The 16,012-nt window shown below is 42.7% G+C and overlaps 1 protein-coding gene across 1 annotated transcript; it reads right to left on the bottom strand.

The window, feature by feature from the left end:
• Positions 1 to 1,695: 1,695 nt before the first annotated feature.
• On the bottom strand, positions 1,696 to 15,431 carry LOC308586682 (chitinase-3-like protein 1). The gene is made up of 10 exons (XM_081193558.1): positions 15,274 to 15,431; positions 14,806 to 14,838; positions 13,247 to 13,445; positions 12,060 to 12,116; positions 10,074 to 10,224; positions 9,227 to 9,339; positions 7,752 to 7,875; positions 5,823 to 6,005; positions 3,919 to 4,035; positions 1,696 to 2,244 (listed from the first exon to the last, which is right to left on the bottom strand). The coding sequence occupies exons 1-10, from the start codon at positions 15,296 to 15,298 to the stop codon at positions 2,086 to 2,088; spliced, it is 1,161 nt and encodes a 386-aa protein (XP_081049684.1). The 5' UTR covers positions 15,299 to 15,431; the 3' UTR covers positions 1,696 to 2,085.
• Between the last annotated feature and the right edge of the window lie 581 nt (positions 15,432 to 16,012).

The raw sequence follows: 16,012 nt of genomic DNA, 5'->3' as shown, positions 1-16,012 counted from the left end.
TCTACGTTTCTGATTCAGGGCAAACCTAGCACATTTAAAATGCCTCAAAGCTGTATGCCATTGCTCCTCGTGTGTTTGATTACCTTTGCTAGAAACAACATCTGCTGTAAACATTACTTCATAGGTGCTTCTTTCAGAATCTGTCATTTTTAAAAAATGCTTTGAAGCTAACAACAGCAACAAAGGCCAAAGAAAGCTAAACAAACAAACACAAAAAAAATCCTTTATACCTGGACTGCTGAAATAGCTAAATGAAATAGATACTTTAGCAAGGGACAGTTGCCAAAAACACCCAGCTGCAAAAAAATCTACCAGCCAGCTTTGAAAAATGCTTTCATTCTATACAACGGACTTAATGCATATTGAAACAAGTCAAATAGCTTTTTTGATGGTCCTCAAACCAGGCTGGGGGAACCTGTGATCCTCCAGATGTTGTTGACTTCCAGTTCACATCAGCCCCAGTCAGCATGTCCAGTGATTAGGGATGATGGGAGCTGCAATCCAGCAACATCTGCAAGACTACAGGCTCCCCATCTCTGCCTTGAAAGAAAGGGGCAAATGGAATTGACCAGGGCCTTTGAAGGAATCACACCTTAGAAAGCAAATGTAACATTAAGCATTTGTCCTTGGAATTCTCCTATAAAAACATTTACTCGGGGAAAATTAAGATAAGATATAATGTTGCTTAGGACCTTGGCAAGTTTTGGTAATTGCGCTAGTGCTGAAATAACCCCAACTTGTACAGAGGACATAAATATGATCTCAATTTAATAAGAATGGGATTGGAAAAATTATAATGATAATTGCTTAAACCCTTAACAAACTTCTGGATACAGAACTGCACTGGACTACAGTTGATTACTGAAGATAGCAACACATTCTCTCATCCAGATTACACACTTGGGAGAGAGGTTGCATGCACATCTTAAAGCACATCTAAAGCAACCCTGTCCCTGAGAATCCTGGGAAATATAAACTACAATTCCCAGGATTCTTTGGGGTAAAATGTGCCTGAAATGTATGGTGTTGTCCTCTTGTTATGGTGTTGTCCTTCTTGGTAACAAACATAGCACTGTGTGGCATGGTTGCAATGCTAGGCACACTTACCTAAATGCAAATGTGGCACATTTGCAATAGATTAAGGCTTGCAGGAGTTTTGTGCAAATGATTTTGTTTGATTGTGTGGAAAGGACCTGAGAGACAATTTCAGCCTCCATGGGTGGCATTCAACTAGATTTTACTCAGAACAGATCCATTGAAATCAATAGATATGACTCAGGTTGCTTAATTTCAATGGATCTACTCTGAGTAAATACTAGTTGAATACCACCCTGTGTGTGCAAAATGCTTGTTTGTGAGTGTTTTTTTTAAAAGCAATTACATTTACACATTGAACATATTTTAAACCAGATTAATGGCACAACTTTGATAGCTCCGTTGGTTAGAGTGCCATGCTGATAATGCCAAGGTTGCAGGTTCGATCCCCATAAGGAACAGCTGCATATTCCTGCACTGCAAGGGGGTTGGACCAGATCCTCAGGGTCCCTTCCAACTCTATGTTTTTATGAATCTGTATGCCACACCTCCTCACCCAACACATCATTACAAGACATACACGCACAAACACAATTTCCGAGATAACTATTTTGCAGGATAAGAAAAGAAAGCTTTCCCTGAAAAAAAGACAGGAGAGTGTTTTATTGAATGCATTATTTATATATTTAGAAACCAATGCAAGCGCCACAATTACAACGGTGAGTTCATTTTTAAGACAGCTAAGAACAGACTTAACGAGTAACGTCATAGCCCTTCATCCAGGAACTTGGCAATAGTGATGAAAACTGCAGAAGCACAGAGTGGGATGTGGAGAAACGATGTCTTCACTTCACATCAGTACAGCAAATTAGGAACTAACATTAACCAAGAAACTTGCTATGGCAGTCTACATTATAGCACTTTAACATGCATTTAACAACCAAATAAACTTCCTGACATTTCCCACATAGTAAATGGATCATCTGCATTCAAGTCTAGAAGAAACAGATAAGCTCCAGCATGCCTTCACAGTTCTCCTGATATTCAAGATTATCCTTTTGCAAAAACTGGAGCTTTTTTATCCAGTTCTTTCTTAATAGCACCAAGTAGAGGGTATTTTCCCTGGTTGCAGAAGGAACCCGAAAAATCATCCTGCTCAAGTGTCCAAACCATAATACCTCCCAACTGATTATCCTTCATGTATTGAACCTAAAGAAGATTAGAAAGGGGAAAAAGAATTAAAAAACAAAAACAAATTCTATATCAAATGTAAAATTTTATGGAACTTTTTTGCATACCACACATGGATTTTGTTCGCACATCCTGGTACGCCATACAGCATGACTTACCATGCATGAACCAAACACAGCTGTTTTGTTCCCATCTTGCTAGCTTGGGGAAAAACAAATTACCCCCTTTCTTAACATTACATCCAAACCAGTCTGTAGTACTTTGTGTTCTCCATATACAAGGCAGAGAAGAACAAAGCAACCCACAGCAAACCATTAATTATGGTTTACCATGGTGTGCAAACTGGGCTGTGGAAGCGTCTTAGTCTACGCTGTGGTCCAGATGTGTAAAACAGGCTACTGCTGTCATTTCCTCAATAGAGACACATCTGTCTGTCAAGCAGCAAGAAGGCCGCCATACTGCACATGCACACCTTTGACAAACATATCTTCTAGGATGGTAACAGCCACCTCTATAGGTCTTCTGTTAGGGCTGGATTTCCACATGGCAGTCAAATGCACATGCATTCACATTCACGGCACAGTGCATTAACAGCATATTCATGCACATTGCGCAACAAATTCCCATATGATCCCAAAGTGCACATATGTATTCTGTGACAGCTCATATATGCAAAGCAGCAAAGTGATATTTTGCTGGGATTTTTTTATGGGCCTCTGTATTCTCTGATGTTGGCAGCCTGATAAGAGAATAGAATTGTGAGCAGGCCTGCGCATTGCTTAACCGTATAGCAATCCAAGCTACAATCTCATATCTAACAGCCACACAGCTTTGTACAATGGCTTGCCACCTCGTTTGAGTATCATTGCTCAGTGAAATAGAAAATTAGATTGAAACCAAGCCAATAGTCAAATCTTTGTAAAAAACATGTCCAGGCAGCCCCCCCCTTTATGCAGGAGTTACGTTCCAGAGCCCCGTGTACTTAAATGAAATCTTGTAAAGTGGAGAGTACCCTCTAAATACCCTTTAAACACCCTCTCTGCTGCTCTCTCTTCACCCATACCAAAAATACTGTATTCAAAAATACCTACAACTAGAATTGAAACTCGGGGGCTGGCTGGAGGCTGGAAAAGCGGCTGCTGCTGCACTACTCCATATATCAGCTGCTAGGTGGGGAGGCTCAGCAGCCTAAAAAAATCCCTGTTGTGCCTCCAGTCTGTTTGGGGCTTCCTCTTCCCTCACCGATATTCTCTTTGGGCTCTGGAAAGGGTATCCTTATGAACCGCAAGTGCTCTCCAGCTCTCTCCTGCCATTTCTGGGTTTGAATTGAATTAGTGAGTTGTTACCAAATTGATTATACATAAGTGGGGGACATCTGTACTGCCCATCACAGTTTTTCTTTTATTCTGCTTCTTGCCACTTAATTTGCTAGTTCTTGCAGATATGGTCTGTGTAGGCAGCTGGGATCATCCAGCTCCTATCCTGATGTACATCTTTGATGGAAACAAGATTTGCCCTCTAAATAAAATTGAGTGGTGGCATCTCTCTGTATGACATTCAGGTGCTCAGCCACTATGGGCTATTTTAAGAATAAGAGGACCTATCCTCACACAATTTCATAACTTTCCTTACCAATACCTGTAGATCATGCAACTTAATGGACAAAGGGAATAGACATTTGCCAGTACTTACCTTGATCTGAACACTTGTCACATCTTCATATCCAACCCACTGGTTCCCTTTATAGGAGTAGGGGACTTTTTGTTCCTGAATCCATTCCTTCTTGGCACCGGAATTAAAGCCACAGATCTGACAGGAATAAATTGAAAGTCATAAACATGAATGCTGATGTTAGCAGATTGTCTATAACTGCAGGACAGGACTAGCCACCATTTTGTCCTGACATCTCTCTTCTGCCTGCCAGTGATGGAAAGGCTTTTCACCGACAATGGGGGCACTGGAGTCACCTCCACAGCTGGTGACATATTGCTTGGTGAGTCTGATCTCATAGAAGTGGGTCTCTCCTCTAATAGGCCACTAGACCCTTCCCTTGTGTCCAGATCTCCACCTGCCAACCTGCTAGGACCTTCCCCCACGTTAGTTCTCCAAAGTCCTCCCATTTATCCTCTGACTACTCTCTCCACAACGTTTCCACAGCACTCACAATGCTATAACAATATATATGTGAGCTATAAAAAGTAGGTTAAAGTTTTACCACAACACATGTTTTTGAAGAGAAAATCTGATATAGATTTAAAGCCCTCCCCCATACCATTGCTTTGAGGTCCATAAAGGGATTCCACAGGTAGTGATATAGTTTGGACACATCACTCCCCCACTCTCCCAATTCTTGCCAGTTAAACTTGATTTTAGGGCAAATGCTTCATTTCAGATTGAGGACTTTAGCTTTCCCATTGCTTTGGGACTGGGAGTGCATACCCTCCAACAGTGCTTTTTTGTGGGGGTACACATACCCCCAAACATTTTGTGAATCTAAGTTTGGCCTCATTGAGGGGCAGTATTTCAATATGCGTGGGAAAATGAGAGTACCCCTAAACATTTTTTTTAAGAAAAAACAACTGCCCTCCAACATTCCTCAGGAAAATAAGAACATTGCTCACCCCCCCACCAATTGACTCTCCTTGACCCCTCTTTTTTGGTCCTGCCCCCACAGAGCATTTCCTATCAGAAGAATGGCGAGTGCCCCCACCACAATACCAACGGGACACAGTTTACACACTAACGCCCTGAGAAAACCCCTTATTCCTTTTTTATTTTGCTTTGGTAGATTTAAAAAGAAAAACACACACCAATAAATAATTTTTAGAAAGGGGCAAGATTAAACGTAGGTGCACAAAGCTTAAATAAATCTAGACTCTTTGCTCTCTGCTCCGCTTCCCCTTTTTTCCTGCCCAGGACAGCCCTGTGCTCTGCCTGCTCCTCAGAGCCAGCACCTCATGTGGGCCTGGGCCTCAGCAGCAGCAGCTTCTCCTCCTCACCTGCTCTCCAGCAGCCACTATGAGCTGCCCAAGGGAGGAGGTAGGCAGCGGCGGCCATGGAGAGGCCATGGAGAGGCAACAGGATGCTCCCTCGTTGCCACTGCTGCTCAGGACAAGTGCTAGCTCCTCCTCAAGCTCAGCAGTGGCACTGAGCAGTGGCCTCCTCAAGCTCAGCACTGGTGGGGAAAATAGGGACATTCTGGGATCAAATCAGAAGCTAGGATGGCTTTCATAATTCCACGTCTGTCCTTGGAAAATCAGGACACTCAGAGGGTATGGGAGTGAAGAAATGCTTCGACTGTATGACATAGTGGTGTGTGCATTCTCTCTCTCTCTCTCTCTCTCTCTCTCTCTCTCTCTCTCTCTCTCTCTTTCTCTCCACGCACACCCCTGTGTGATGTCTGGGTTGTCTATGAGCCATACATATCTAATTATGTACCATTTCTAAGACAGAGCATGAGATAACTTCATGTTAAATTTCTCCTGCCTTCTTCCCATCCTAATTCTGATTTGAATCCATCTCCTTGAGATTGATGAGACAGAAGGGAATTGGGGTTTCTATAGGCTAAATGGGAACTTAAATGAACTCCTCCCTACCTCATAATAGGCCAGTACCCCCGCTTCTTTTGTGAAAGGACCAAGTGTCCCAGCACCAGATACTGGGGCTTCAACTCCAGTCAGCTTGGTAGAAAGGGTATAAGACCGGCCATAAGTGGGGATTCCCATGATGATCTTCTCAGCTGGGGCACCTATGCTGCGTAGATACTTCACAGCGTAGTCCTGAAGAAGGAAGAGTAGACTAGTTACTGCATACATTAGGTAGGACACTAAATGTTATTTCTAAACTTCTTTATTTATTATTTCAATTTCTATCCCAGCCTTTATTCATGGTCCCAACATGGTTAACAACATAACACACCATTAAAACAATTAACAACTCAGATAAAATATACAAAATGACAATACATCCTGCTCATACCCAGACCCATGATGAGGACAACTGACTTGAATGTTATTTATTTATCAGCAAAGCACTCGGTTATGTCAGCTCCTAAGTTGCAAGGGATATACCACTCCCCGCTAACTAGCTCTCTAGGCAATCTACCGTATTTTTCGCTCTATAACACGCACCCGACCATAACATGCACGTAGTTTTTAGAGGAGGAAAATCCATAGGCATGCCACCCGTAGGCATTCCCTCCATAACACGCACAGACATTTCCCCTTACTTTCTAGGAGGAAAAAAGTGAGTGCTATGGTGCAAAAAATACGGTATCTCTGTAGACCTGTGTTCCATCTTGGACATTTGAGCAACAACATAGCCACACCTCTTCCTGATTTCTTAAATGCCCTTGTCTGATATGGCCAACACAAGCACCCAATAGCTCCTCCTCAGTGACAGCTCCAGCTTCTCCTGTCACTTCAAGTCCCTCCTTGTGTATGGAGACAGTGGTGGGGAAGGATGGAGGCGATTCCAAAGGCACCACTCTCTCTGGACCCATCACAGGCTCTTCAGCTTCCAATACCTCCTCCAGTTCCCCACACATCACCGGCCCCTTCCCCTAGATCTTCCTTCTCCCCGCTTGCCTCCTCTGCCCACACATTCTCTCAGCCCTCACGCTCCTGCCCATCCCTGACCCAAAACGTAATGCAGCACCATGATCAGTTTCTATGTGACCCAGTAAAGTATTCCCAGCAAAAACCTGGCTGAAGAAGTGTGTTTTTAGCTGCTGAAAAGGAAGCATTGATGGCACCAACCATACTTTGAGGGAGAACCAAAGTGTTATCACAGAACAGGCCCTATCTTAAACTTCACCAATTGACAGGGTAAGAAGAACCTGACTGAACCACTCAAGATTCTAGCAGCTGTGTTTCCCCTTAGCTGGAGCTTCCAAACTATCTTCAAGGGTAGCCCCATGAAGACCATATTACAGTAATCTACCAAGAGGTTACCAGAGCATAGATCACTGTGTCAGGGCTCTTATGATCCAGAAATGGCTATGGCTTACCAGGCATAGCTGGAAAAGGACACTTTGAGCCACTGATGTCATTTAGACCTCCAAAGACAATGCTGAAATGTTTCCTTCAAGTGAGGTTCTCCCCATGCTAAACAGGTCAACTTTCTAATTCCTAGATCTGCCTGTTCAGGACATGTTGCAGATCTGTTGCTCAATGCTATTATCTATGGGTTGCATGTGCCTTGGAAAAATGCAGGATCCTGAATACCAGGCTGTTTTAATACCAGACTGTTTTATTTGGGAAATCTGTCCCCATCCATCTGCTTGAATTAATCATCTGTTTAATGGGGGTAGATGTGAATTTATCTTGTGCCAGTCATTAAATCAATGGATGGAGGGGGCAAAGTAAACAGAGCTCTACCACTGATATTTGGTTCAGAACCTCGTCCACCAGGCTAGCTTTACTATTGCTACAGTAAAGAAAACATGTGGCATTTTTTTTAAAAAAAAAAAGCTTATGGAAAAGCTCTTTGAAATATTTAACAAAGTCCTTGGACTGACAACTTACAACATTGTAGTAGGATGCAGATCCACTGTCAGCTGTGCTCTTCTGAAGGGGGCTTAAATGGCCTGTGAAAGTTTCCCAGGCACCGTGAAAATCAAAGGTCATGAAGTTAATGAAATCAACATATCTAGAGAAAGAAGAACAAATGGTCACCAGAGCCCCTTGGGGAATAACTACAGTTATCTTCAGTTTCTGTTAGGTTTAATAAATGCCATACACACTAACCTTCCAGAATGGAAATCTATTTGTAGTTACTTACCATTTTGGAGCAAAACTGTGAGCTGACTGTTTTTGGTCTCACCTCTACCTTACAACTGAAAAAGGCACTTTATGCTGAGGATTTTAAATTTCTGTTATTTAATGTGGGGGGCAGGGGGCACTGGGTGCATTGCATTGCACTTCTTGGCAACTCTCCAAAGCTGTTGCCATAAGCAGCAGACACCTGTTTTTTAAGATAAAATTTGGGCTTAATTAGCAGGCATGCTCTGAACTAGGGAATATAAAGTACTCTGCTAACTGATTCAGCCACAGGGTGCCAAGGATTCGACCTGGAGAAGGACTTTCGTTGCAACTATTAGTATGTTGGGGAGGTGAGCCTCCATTACTTCCTTTTGATATATTTTGCATTTACTGTTTTTTTGGCAAATCTCCCCCGAAGTACGGTTTGAAATAAGCAAGCAGGACTGAAAAAGTATCTTGCTATCATTATTGTTATGGTTTAACTACAAAATTGACTGTGTGAAATTTGGACTATGATTCTGGCAAAGACCTTTAATTGAATGATAAAAAGAATTTACGATGGGAGCTGCGGTGTTTTTTACGGAAACATCAACTCATTAGCAGCTGGAAAAATATTACAGGAGGGAATTTTAGATATCTGCCCTGCGCTAATGGTGAAGAGGCAACATCTCCTCCGGTCTTGGCTGTGACACAGTAAGAAATGCAGAAAGTGAAAGTGGATGAGAATGTTGGATTACAGGACAATATTTCACACATAATTACAAAGAACTAATCCACTTGTCTAAACGAACTCAGAGGATGTTAACAATAAACAAAGGATCAACTTTGGAAATGTTTATCAGGACTATCTGACTAATTAAGGAATGCAGTAACAATATTAGATCATCACTCCCTGAACTTCAGATTTATAATTTGGCATGGTTATTTGGCTGTTTTGTTGCATTATAATTTGGAATGTTTTTATGTAGTTTTTACTGGATTGTTAAATTGGAAAACTTAATAAATATTATTTATGAAAGTAAATTACTGTTATTTATTAAATTTGTATACCACCCTTCTCAGGGTACACAAAGAAATTTGTGCAAATAAGCCCTAAATCATCATTATAGCATCTGTTTGCTTGCCTGAACCATTTAAACTGGAACTAAAGAAATGTACTGCTTGCTCACTGTAATTGCCCCACCCAGTATGCTGTTCATTCTGTTTAATGTAGATTAATTTTTTTAAAAGGTACTTACTCTGAGATTGTCTGAATATCATAACCTTTGTCAATGGCTTCCCTTCCAGCGGGTATTGCAACACTCAGTAAGAGTCTTTTCTGACCCCTCCTCCGAAATGCTACAGACAGATCCTAATGGGTGATGCGGAGGATTAATGCAGCGGCAACTACTACTATGAATCTTACCCCTCCTTCACCATAACATCCCAGGGCAATTTTGTTATTGTAACTTGCCCTGGGATGTTATGGTGAAGGAGGGGTAAGAAATAGAGCAGTACAACTTAAAACAGAATAACCAACCATTCACACCCACCCACAACCACCCCAATCAGGTTAATTCCTAGTTTTCAAGTAGGTCACAAAAATAATTTTGTGTCTGTCAAAAGCAAAGAGGTGCCTTTTCAGCTGAATAATGATGCTGTTAGATTCACTTGTGTAGGGAGGGAGTTTTACAATTTGGGGGCTACCACAAAGAAATCTCTCTCCTGGCCTTCCACTCTTCAGACATCTGAGGACTTATCCACAGTTATCTTCTACCCTACATTTTCAAGCCACCAGTCCACATTTTCCCATTCTGTATCCAAGTGCTTTTTTCCCTTTGCCCCACATCTTTCCCCAGAAAAACCTGATCTTTACAGCTGAATTGAAGCAAATGGTTTTTTGTTTTTTTCTGTAGATTGCTGTTTGTGCTAATTCAGTGGTAAAGAGCAGGGTTTTGTAGAGAAAGCGTGGAGCAAAAACAAAACAAAGACATAGTCAAAACAGAAATCATAAGTTATGATTTGTAATTCCTTCCCATCACTGTCTTTTGAATCAATTTCTTTGTTAAATGTATTTGCGTAAGGATGATTTGTATTTTGATTTACCTTAACCAGGTTAGTCAAACGGCTTTTATCAGACAGTTCTGCTAAGGGCCAAGCAAGATCAAAGCCATCGAAGTTATTTGTCCGAAGCAACTGCAACACAGACATCACAAATTGTGAGCGTGTGGCAGGAGATGCAGTTATTCTTCTAAAGCTATTACAGATAGGAGACAAAAACGTAGAGGGATTCTTGATTACTTTGTATTTTTCATAGAAATAAAATGAAGCCATTATTATTATTTTTTACAGTAGATGATTGAAGTATTCCACAATAACTGGAAAAAAAGTTTCCACGGGCAGAGAAGTATTCATATTGAAAGTATCACTCCCTCCAATAGAAAACTCAGCACACCATGCCAACAGAAATGGACCACTGGAAAACAAAAGGGAGCCAACAGAAGGGTTGGAAAAACTTGTTGATGACCAGGGCTGTCTTTACCCGGTGGTGCAAGGGGTGCGGGGCACCCAGGTGCTTCATTCTGGAGGGTGCCAAATGTATACCTACGGTATACCTGTCCCTCTCGATTGGCGGCAGTGAAAAGCAATGGAGCTGTCAGGTGGCTGTTGTGGTTGCTCGAGAGTAACCAGGCAGGACCTGTGTTTTACAGGCTTTATTTTGGTGCAAACTATTTACAGTGAAGAGCCCCAAAGCTCATGTCTGGCTCATTCGCTAGCAGAATCCGGGAGTGGTCTTTCTTTGGACCTCCCCCAACATAAGAATTTCGTTACTCCCAACCTTCTCCTTCCCTCTCTGCGCCTTAGGCTACTGCGCAGGATGGGTGATGGCAAGGGCGTGTTTCCCTCCTGTCCAGCTTGCCCAGGTATGGTGTTAAGGCTCCTACCAGCATCCTCTGGTCTTTGCACCTCTTCCCCACTGGAGCTGGGGCTTTCCTCCTCTCCGGAAGAGGAACTGCTTTGCAAGATTTTCAGAGGCTCCCTGTAACACAACTGCCCTTCTATTTCTTGCCTTTGAGCTGATGGCAGTTCCCTGACAGGAGCGAAAGTGTCCTCCCCCCCCTCCCGTCGCTCTGCTACTCCATAGCATCAAATATCACTGGTGAGTCAGGAAACAAAAGCAATTTATTCCGCTGCGTCATTGTTACAGGTGAGCGATTTCCCCCCTTAAAAAAGGTCAGCAACTTTGGCTTCCCCCCTCCTAAAAAAGCTCAATAAAAGTTAATTTTGGGGCGCTGGGCGGATCTTTGCACTCTGGCAGTGCATATACTAAAGACAGCCCTGGTGATGACTATAGAAAAACAAGAAAGCAAATTGGGAAGGTGAATTGGTCTGTGTTGGTCCTTTTACAGCTCACAGTATATATTGGAGGGCTTGACTGGCTGGAGCAGCCAGTCTTGTTAAAGGAAGAAGATACACATTTTGTTGCAGGTCCCACTTGCTGAGATGAATTGTAATCTAAAATCCAAGAGAAGAATGGTTCACTGTGCAACTTTATACACCAGGGTTTGCCCATGCTCACCCTCCCACTGGAGGTGTCAAGAAGCATTAGGCTGTCTCACAGTTAGACAGGGAGAAATGTGGAAATAGCCAGGTTCTGACCATCACCACACGTGTTCAGAGAGAGAGAGTTTACAGCAAGGTGTCAACCCCACTTCTGGGAAGTATACTTGCTATCTTGAAAGGACAGGCCACTTTGGAAGAGAAACCTTTGGCTTTTTTTAATTTATGATTTTTACTGGCATAAGCAAAAATTAAGTTCAGTGGTACCTCAGTAGTTGAATGGAATCCATTCCAAAAGTCTGTTCAACTTCCAAAATGTTTGGAAACCAAGGCATGGCTTCCGATTGGCTGCAGGAAGCTCCTGCAGCCAATCGGAAGCCGCAGAAGTCGTGTCCAATGTTTGGGTTCCAAAGAACGTTTGCAAACCAGAACACTCACTTCTGGGTTTGCGGCATTTGGGATCCAAAACGTTCAACTCGCAAGGCATTCGGGATCCAAGGTACGACTGTAAACAGATAGCTCTAGACTTACGGTTCAGGTCCCATGAGAGCTCCACCAACAGAGAGAAGGGTCTTCAAGTTGCGATTTCTAAAGAAGAAAAGAGTGAATAAAATAAAGAGTATTAGGATATTTTTAAAAAATGATTTCAGCAAAGCAGAAGTCAACGTTGGGTTTTTTATAGCACAGAACATCATCCAGAGTGTTACATGTGCACAGTTACTTAATTTTCTCTGGATTGTGCAGAAGGGGAGGGGAGACTGGCAGTAGGCCAAGCATTCTGAGTAATAGGCTGTATGGAATAATCAGAGCATTTGATACACTTGGAAGTAGCATATTTTTCACCATCCCTCATTTTGTGCTACCAAAGCAGTGATGAGTACTTTAAGTAATTGTTTCAGCTGATGAACAGCTGGAGAGGTTAGAGTAAAGTTGTGTCCCTTGATACACTCCTCTTCTGCTCAGAAACAACCTGCCAGAGACTGCTTCAAGGCTTTTGCTTTAAAAAAGTTTGAGAAAGAATAATACAACTCAACACAATGTGATATTTGAACCCCAAATATCCATCAACCTGTGAAGTTAGTTAGGTAAATGAGGCCTCTTCTTCCACAGTGGTTTAATTATCAGCATTACTGATTCCATTGCTGGTGGAAAGTGCAGTGACTTGCACTGAGGAAACAGTCAAGGCACTTGGTGTCTTGCAAGAGATAGAGTCTGGGGGTCCACACTGCATGCTACATAACACTTGGGTTTTACCCTTCTGAAAACAGTGAACACTAGCTACTGCTGGGGAGGCAACCAGGATTGGAATCATGGTGGATATGATATAACCTCCCTGCCATGGTTATACCAAGAACTGTCCCAAAGCATTCATTTTTGAAGATGAAAGTTTCCATTGGCTCCAATGAGAGCTTCATTTTAGGCACAAAATCAGGGGCTAATTATCACTGGGACCATGGTGGAGGGAAAGGGTTAAACAAGCCATGCCCAAGCACACACCATGTTTCTGATCACCATCCCCGGTGACTATTTATTATTGTAAAACATACATATGAGGTTAAGTTACATCTTCATATGTAGTTTGACCCAAGGCCCACTCACTCCCTGCAAGAAAATTCCCAGCTAGGCTCAGCGTGGGCTGTGTCAACAATAGAGGATGCTGTGGAGATAGGGTCCCCTTTGTGTTTCATGGTATGTATGTGCCTTCTTATGTTACCCACCTTTTAAGCTGATTGAGAGTCCCATACGTAGTGGCATCATTCCATTCACCGGGCTCGAGCTGGTTGCCACTTATTTTGGCGAAAGCATAAATGATGTGGGTGCAGAGATTTGGATCAATCTGATCAGCGACAAAACGCCCTGAAGTTTCCCGGTATTGGGACCAGCTGGTGAAATAGCAAACCAGCTTAGAGGTAGAAACTGTAAAGATAATTAGGAGAGGTAATTAGGTTAAGATAATTAGGAGAGATAATTTTTAAAAAAGGAGCTAGTTTCCTTCCAGATAGAGATGTAAGAAAGCATCGCTTTCCGCTGCCACCTGTGTCCATTGCATGCAGTGCTCCTTCCATCCCTCTTGGGCTTCTTCTGACGAAACTTACATTATTTGTCTTGCTGTCCACTGTGGTGGAATTTCACATCATTAATTACATTGTCATTGTTTTGATCCATACCATTCAACTCAATGCAAAGGGAGTGCAATACAAACTGGGGTGGGGAGTAATCAATTATGTATGTATTGTTTGCAGACTGAAGACAGCAGTGAATACTGATTCTTTTCACTAGATCAATTCTGTTCTGGGCATGGGATGAATAAGCAAACACCAGCAATTTCCACTGGCATTTCTACCAGAATTCTCCAACAGCCATACTTCAAAATGACCTTTTCATTCACCCTGACAGTGGTGGACATTAGGTTCTCAAATGTCAGCAGCACCCTGCGTGACGCTAAAATTCAGTGCTCCCCGCCTCTCACTCTCCATTCTACAGCATTGTTGTGGCACCTCCTGCAGTGCCACTGCCCTGGTCACACCACCCAAAAACTGCCTCTGATCCTGATTCGTTTGCATAAAGTTTGTGGGGAGGTTAGAGGATGTCAGCTCTTCCCTGAGCATACATACTGATTTGTTTGCAGGGATATTATATGATGTTGCATCAAGCAATTGTTATCTCACAATCTTCGGGGAATTTCCCTTTCACAGAGAGTCCATTACACAGAGAGTCAGTGCACCAAACCAACTTTAATTGTGCAACTTGTATTTGTCTGTATGCGCTTGAATCCCACCCATAATTAATGACAGTCTGGACACACCCTTAGTCAAATAATATGTGGGAACCTGCCACAAAAGGGCAAGATGCAGGACCTCCAATTGCTTGGGCAGTTGGTACATATTTAGACTCACTTCACACAGCCTGCATCTATATCAGGAGTAGGGCTTACAGATGTGCTCCTTCCTTCCTAACCTCTCCCTGCCCCACTCTGGGTTGAAGGCAAGGACAGGAATTCTATCTCCATTTAGTAATTTTGTGCACATCCCAAATAAAACATTGATTCCGACCCTTCCCGGGGAGGGGGAAAGTGTTGGGGCACTTTCAGACATCCTGGGATACCTGTTCAGTGGCCAAAGCCCCATCATGGAGAGCTTCCCTCATTACCAACCCTTGTAGAATGATTGAAATGAGGGAATGTGAGCATATCAGAGCCCTAGTAGAGACTGACACAAGGAATTTCCAACCCCAGAGTGATTTCCGAAAGCCAAGAAAAGAGGAAAAAATAGCTTACCAGACTGCAGAAAGATCAGCGCAGTGATGCTTACTGCAAAAAGTCAAGAGGAGAAAATCATGTTATGACAAGACCAGACCTGCTATAAATACCATATTATCACTACCTTTTTCAAATTCTTGAATGTTCAAAGTCATGCACTTTGAGTAATAAAACTACTCAAGTCAATGAGCATGATTACCCTAGGCAGAGAGGGATTTCAAACTTGCTTAGATGGTTAGCTACATGGGATTTCCCCACACAGCAGTACGGGCTTTTTTGTATTGCCCATGAAATTTTAAAAGGTACCTAACCATAAACGTTCAAAATAGCATTCAGTTACCCTCTCCATATCTTGTACCCAATTAGCAACATCAACAACATGCACTGGGTCACTGCTGTCCTGCCAAAGCAAACCCTTGGAACTCCAGCTGGAGAAAGCCCAGGGTAGTCTCCAATTCTAACCTTCAATCACATTGCCAAACTCACCAGCCCACACGGAAGCCTGACCCATCCTGGCTGCTGTACCACAATGACAACGCTGCTTTCTTTACAGTTGTGCTTCCACACCGCTGATCCCAACCTTTTAAAAATAAAATTACAAGAGGAAGTGAAGGCATGTAACAAGTGTGTGGCTTTCACACACTTGAGTGAAAATGTCCTCATTTCTGTTCCTGGAATGATTGTGCAATTGTCTAGCCAGGAAGTGTTGCAATCAGGACTGTGGAATTTTTATTTTTCACAACATGCTGGTTGAAGCTAACATAATGGGAAAACCAAACCAAACAAGTTTAATATCCTTTCCCATGTGTTCCAGTTTGCTTGATTAGCACATTTGATACGGGACCAGGTTTATCCAAAATACTTCAGCCTTGTTCACTTGTTACAGTTCACATGTTCAGTCAACGCATGGGTGGAAAGTGGACTGTGCCAGCTAGTCCCACTGCTACCACTCGCCTGACCAACCATGCCCCTGACACCTGCATGTTGACATGCACATCAGCAAAGGGGACACGTGTGCTATACATTGTTTAGCTCCATGTATGAAGGTTTTCAGGTCATGGGTTCCAAATTGTGTGGAAGCCTTTGCATACACAACTGTACACATGAAGCTTTCCCCTTTGCAAATGTCTGTGGCTAACATATTGTTAGATGCCACCCCTATCTCTGAGCGATGCGAGATTCCAGGGGTTCCAGGTACTTACCCAAGTTTTGTGTTTCCTTCAGA

This window comes from Podarcis bocagei, assembly GCF_964188305.1.
Source record: "Podarcis bocagei genome assembly, chromosome: 5".
Classification (NCBI taxonomy): domain Eukaryota; kingdom Metazoa; phylum Chordata; class Lepidosauria; order Squamata; family Lacertidae; genus Podarcis; species Podarcis bocagei.
Note: the sequence above shows the minus strand (reverse complement) of the source record. Positions and strands in the feature narration are given on the sequence as shown.

Excerpts from the sequence above, each read along its gene's own strand:
- LOC308586682 (XM_081193558.1), bottom strand. The coding sequence starts at position 15,298 with ATGGGTCAGGCTTCCGTGTGGGCTG. Across the intron at positions 14,839-15,273 it reads TCAGGCTTCCGTGTGGGCTG|TAAGCATCACTGCGCTGATC; the intron begins GTGAGTTTGGCA and ends GACTTTTTGCAG. Across the intron at positions 6,006-7,751 it reads CTGCATCCTACTACAATGTT|GACTACGCTGTGAAGTATCT; the intron begins GTAAGTTGTCAG and ends TTCCTTCTTCAG.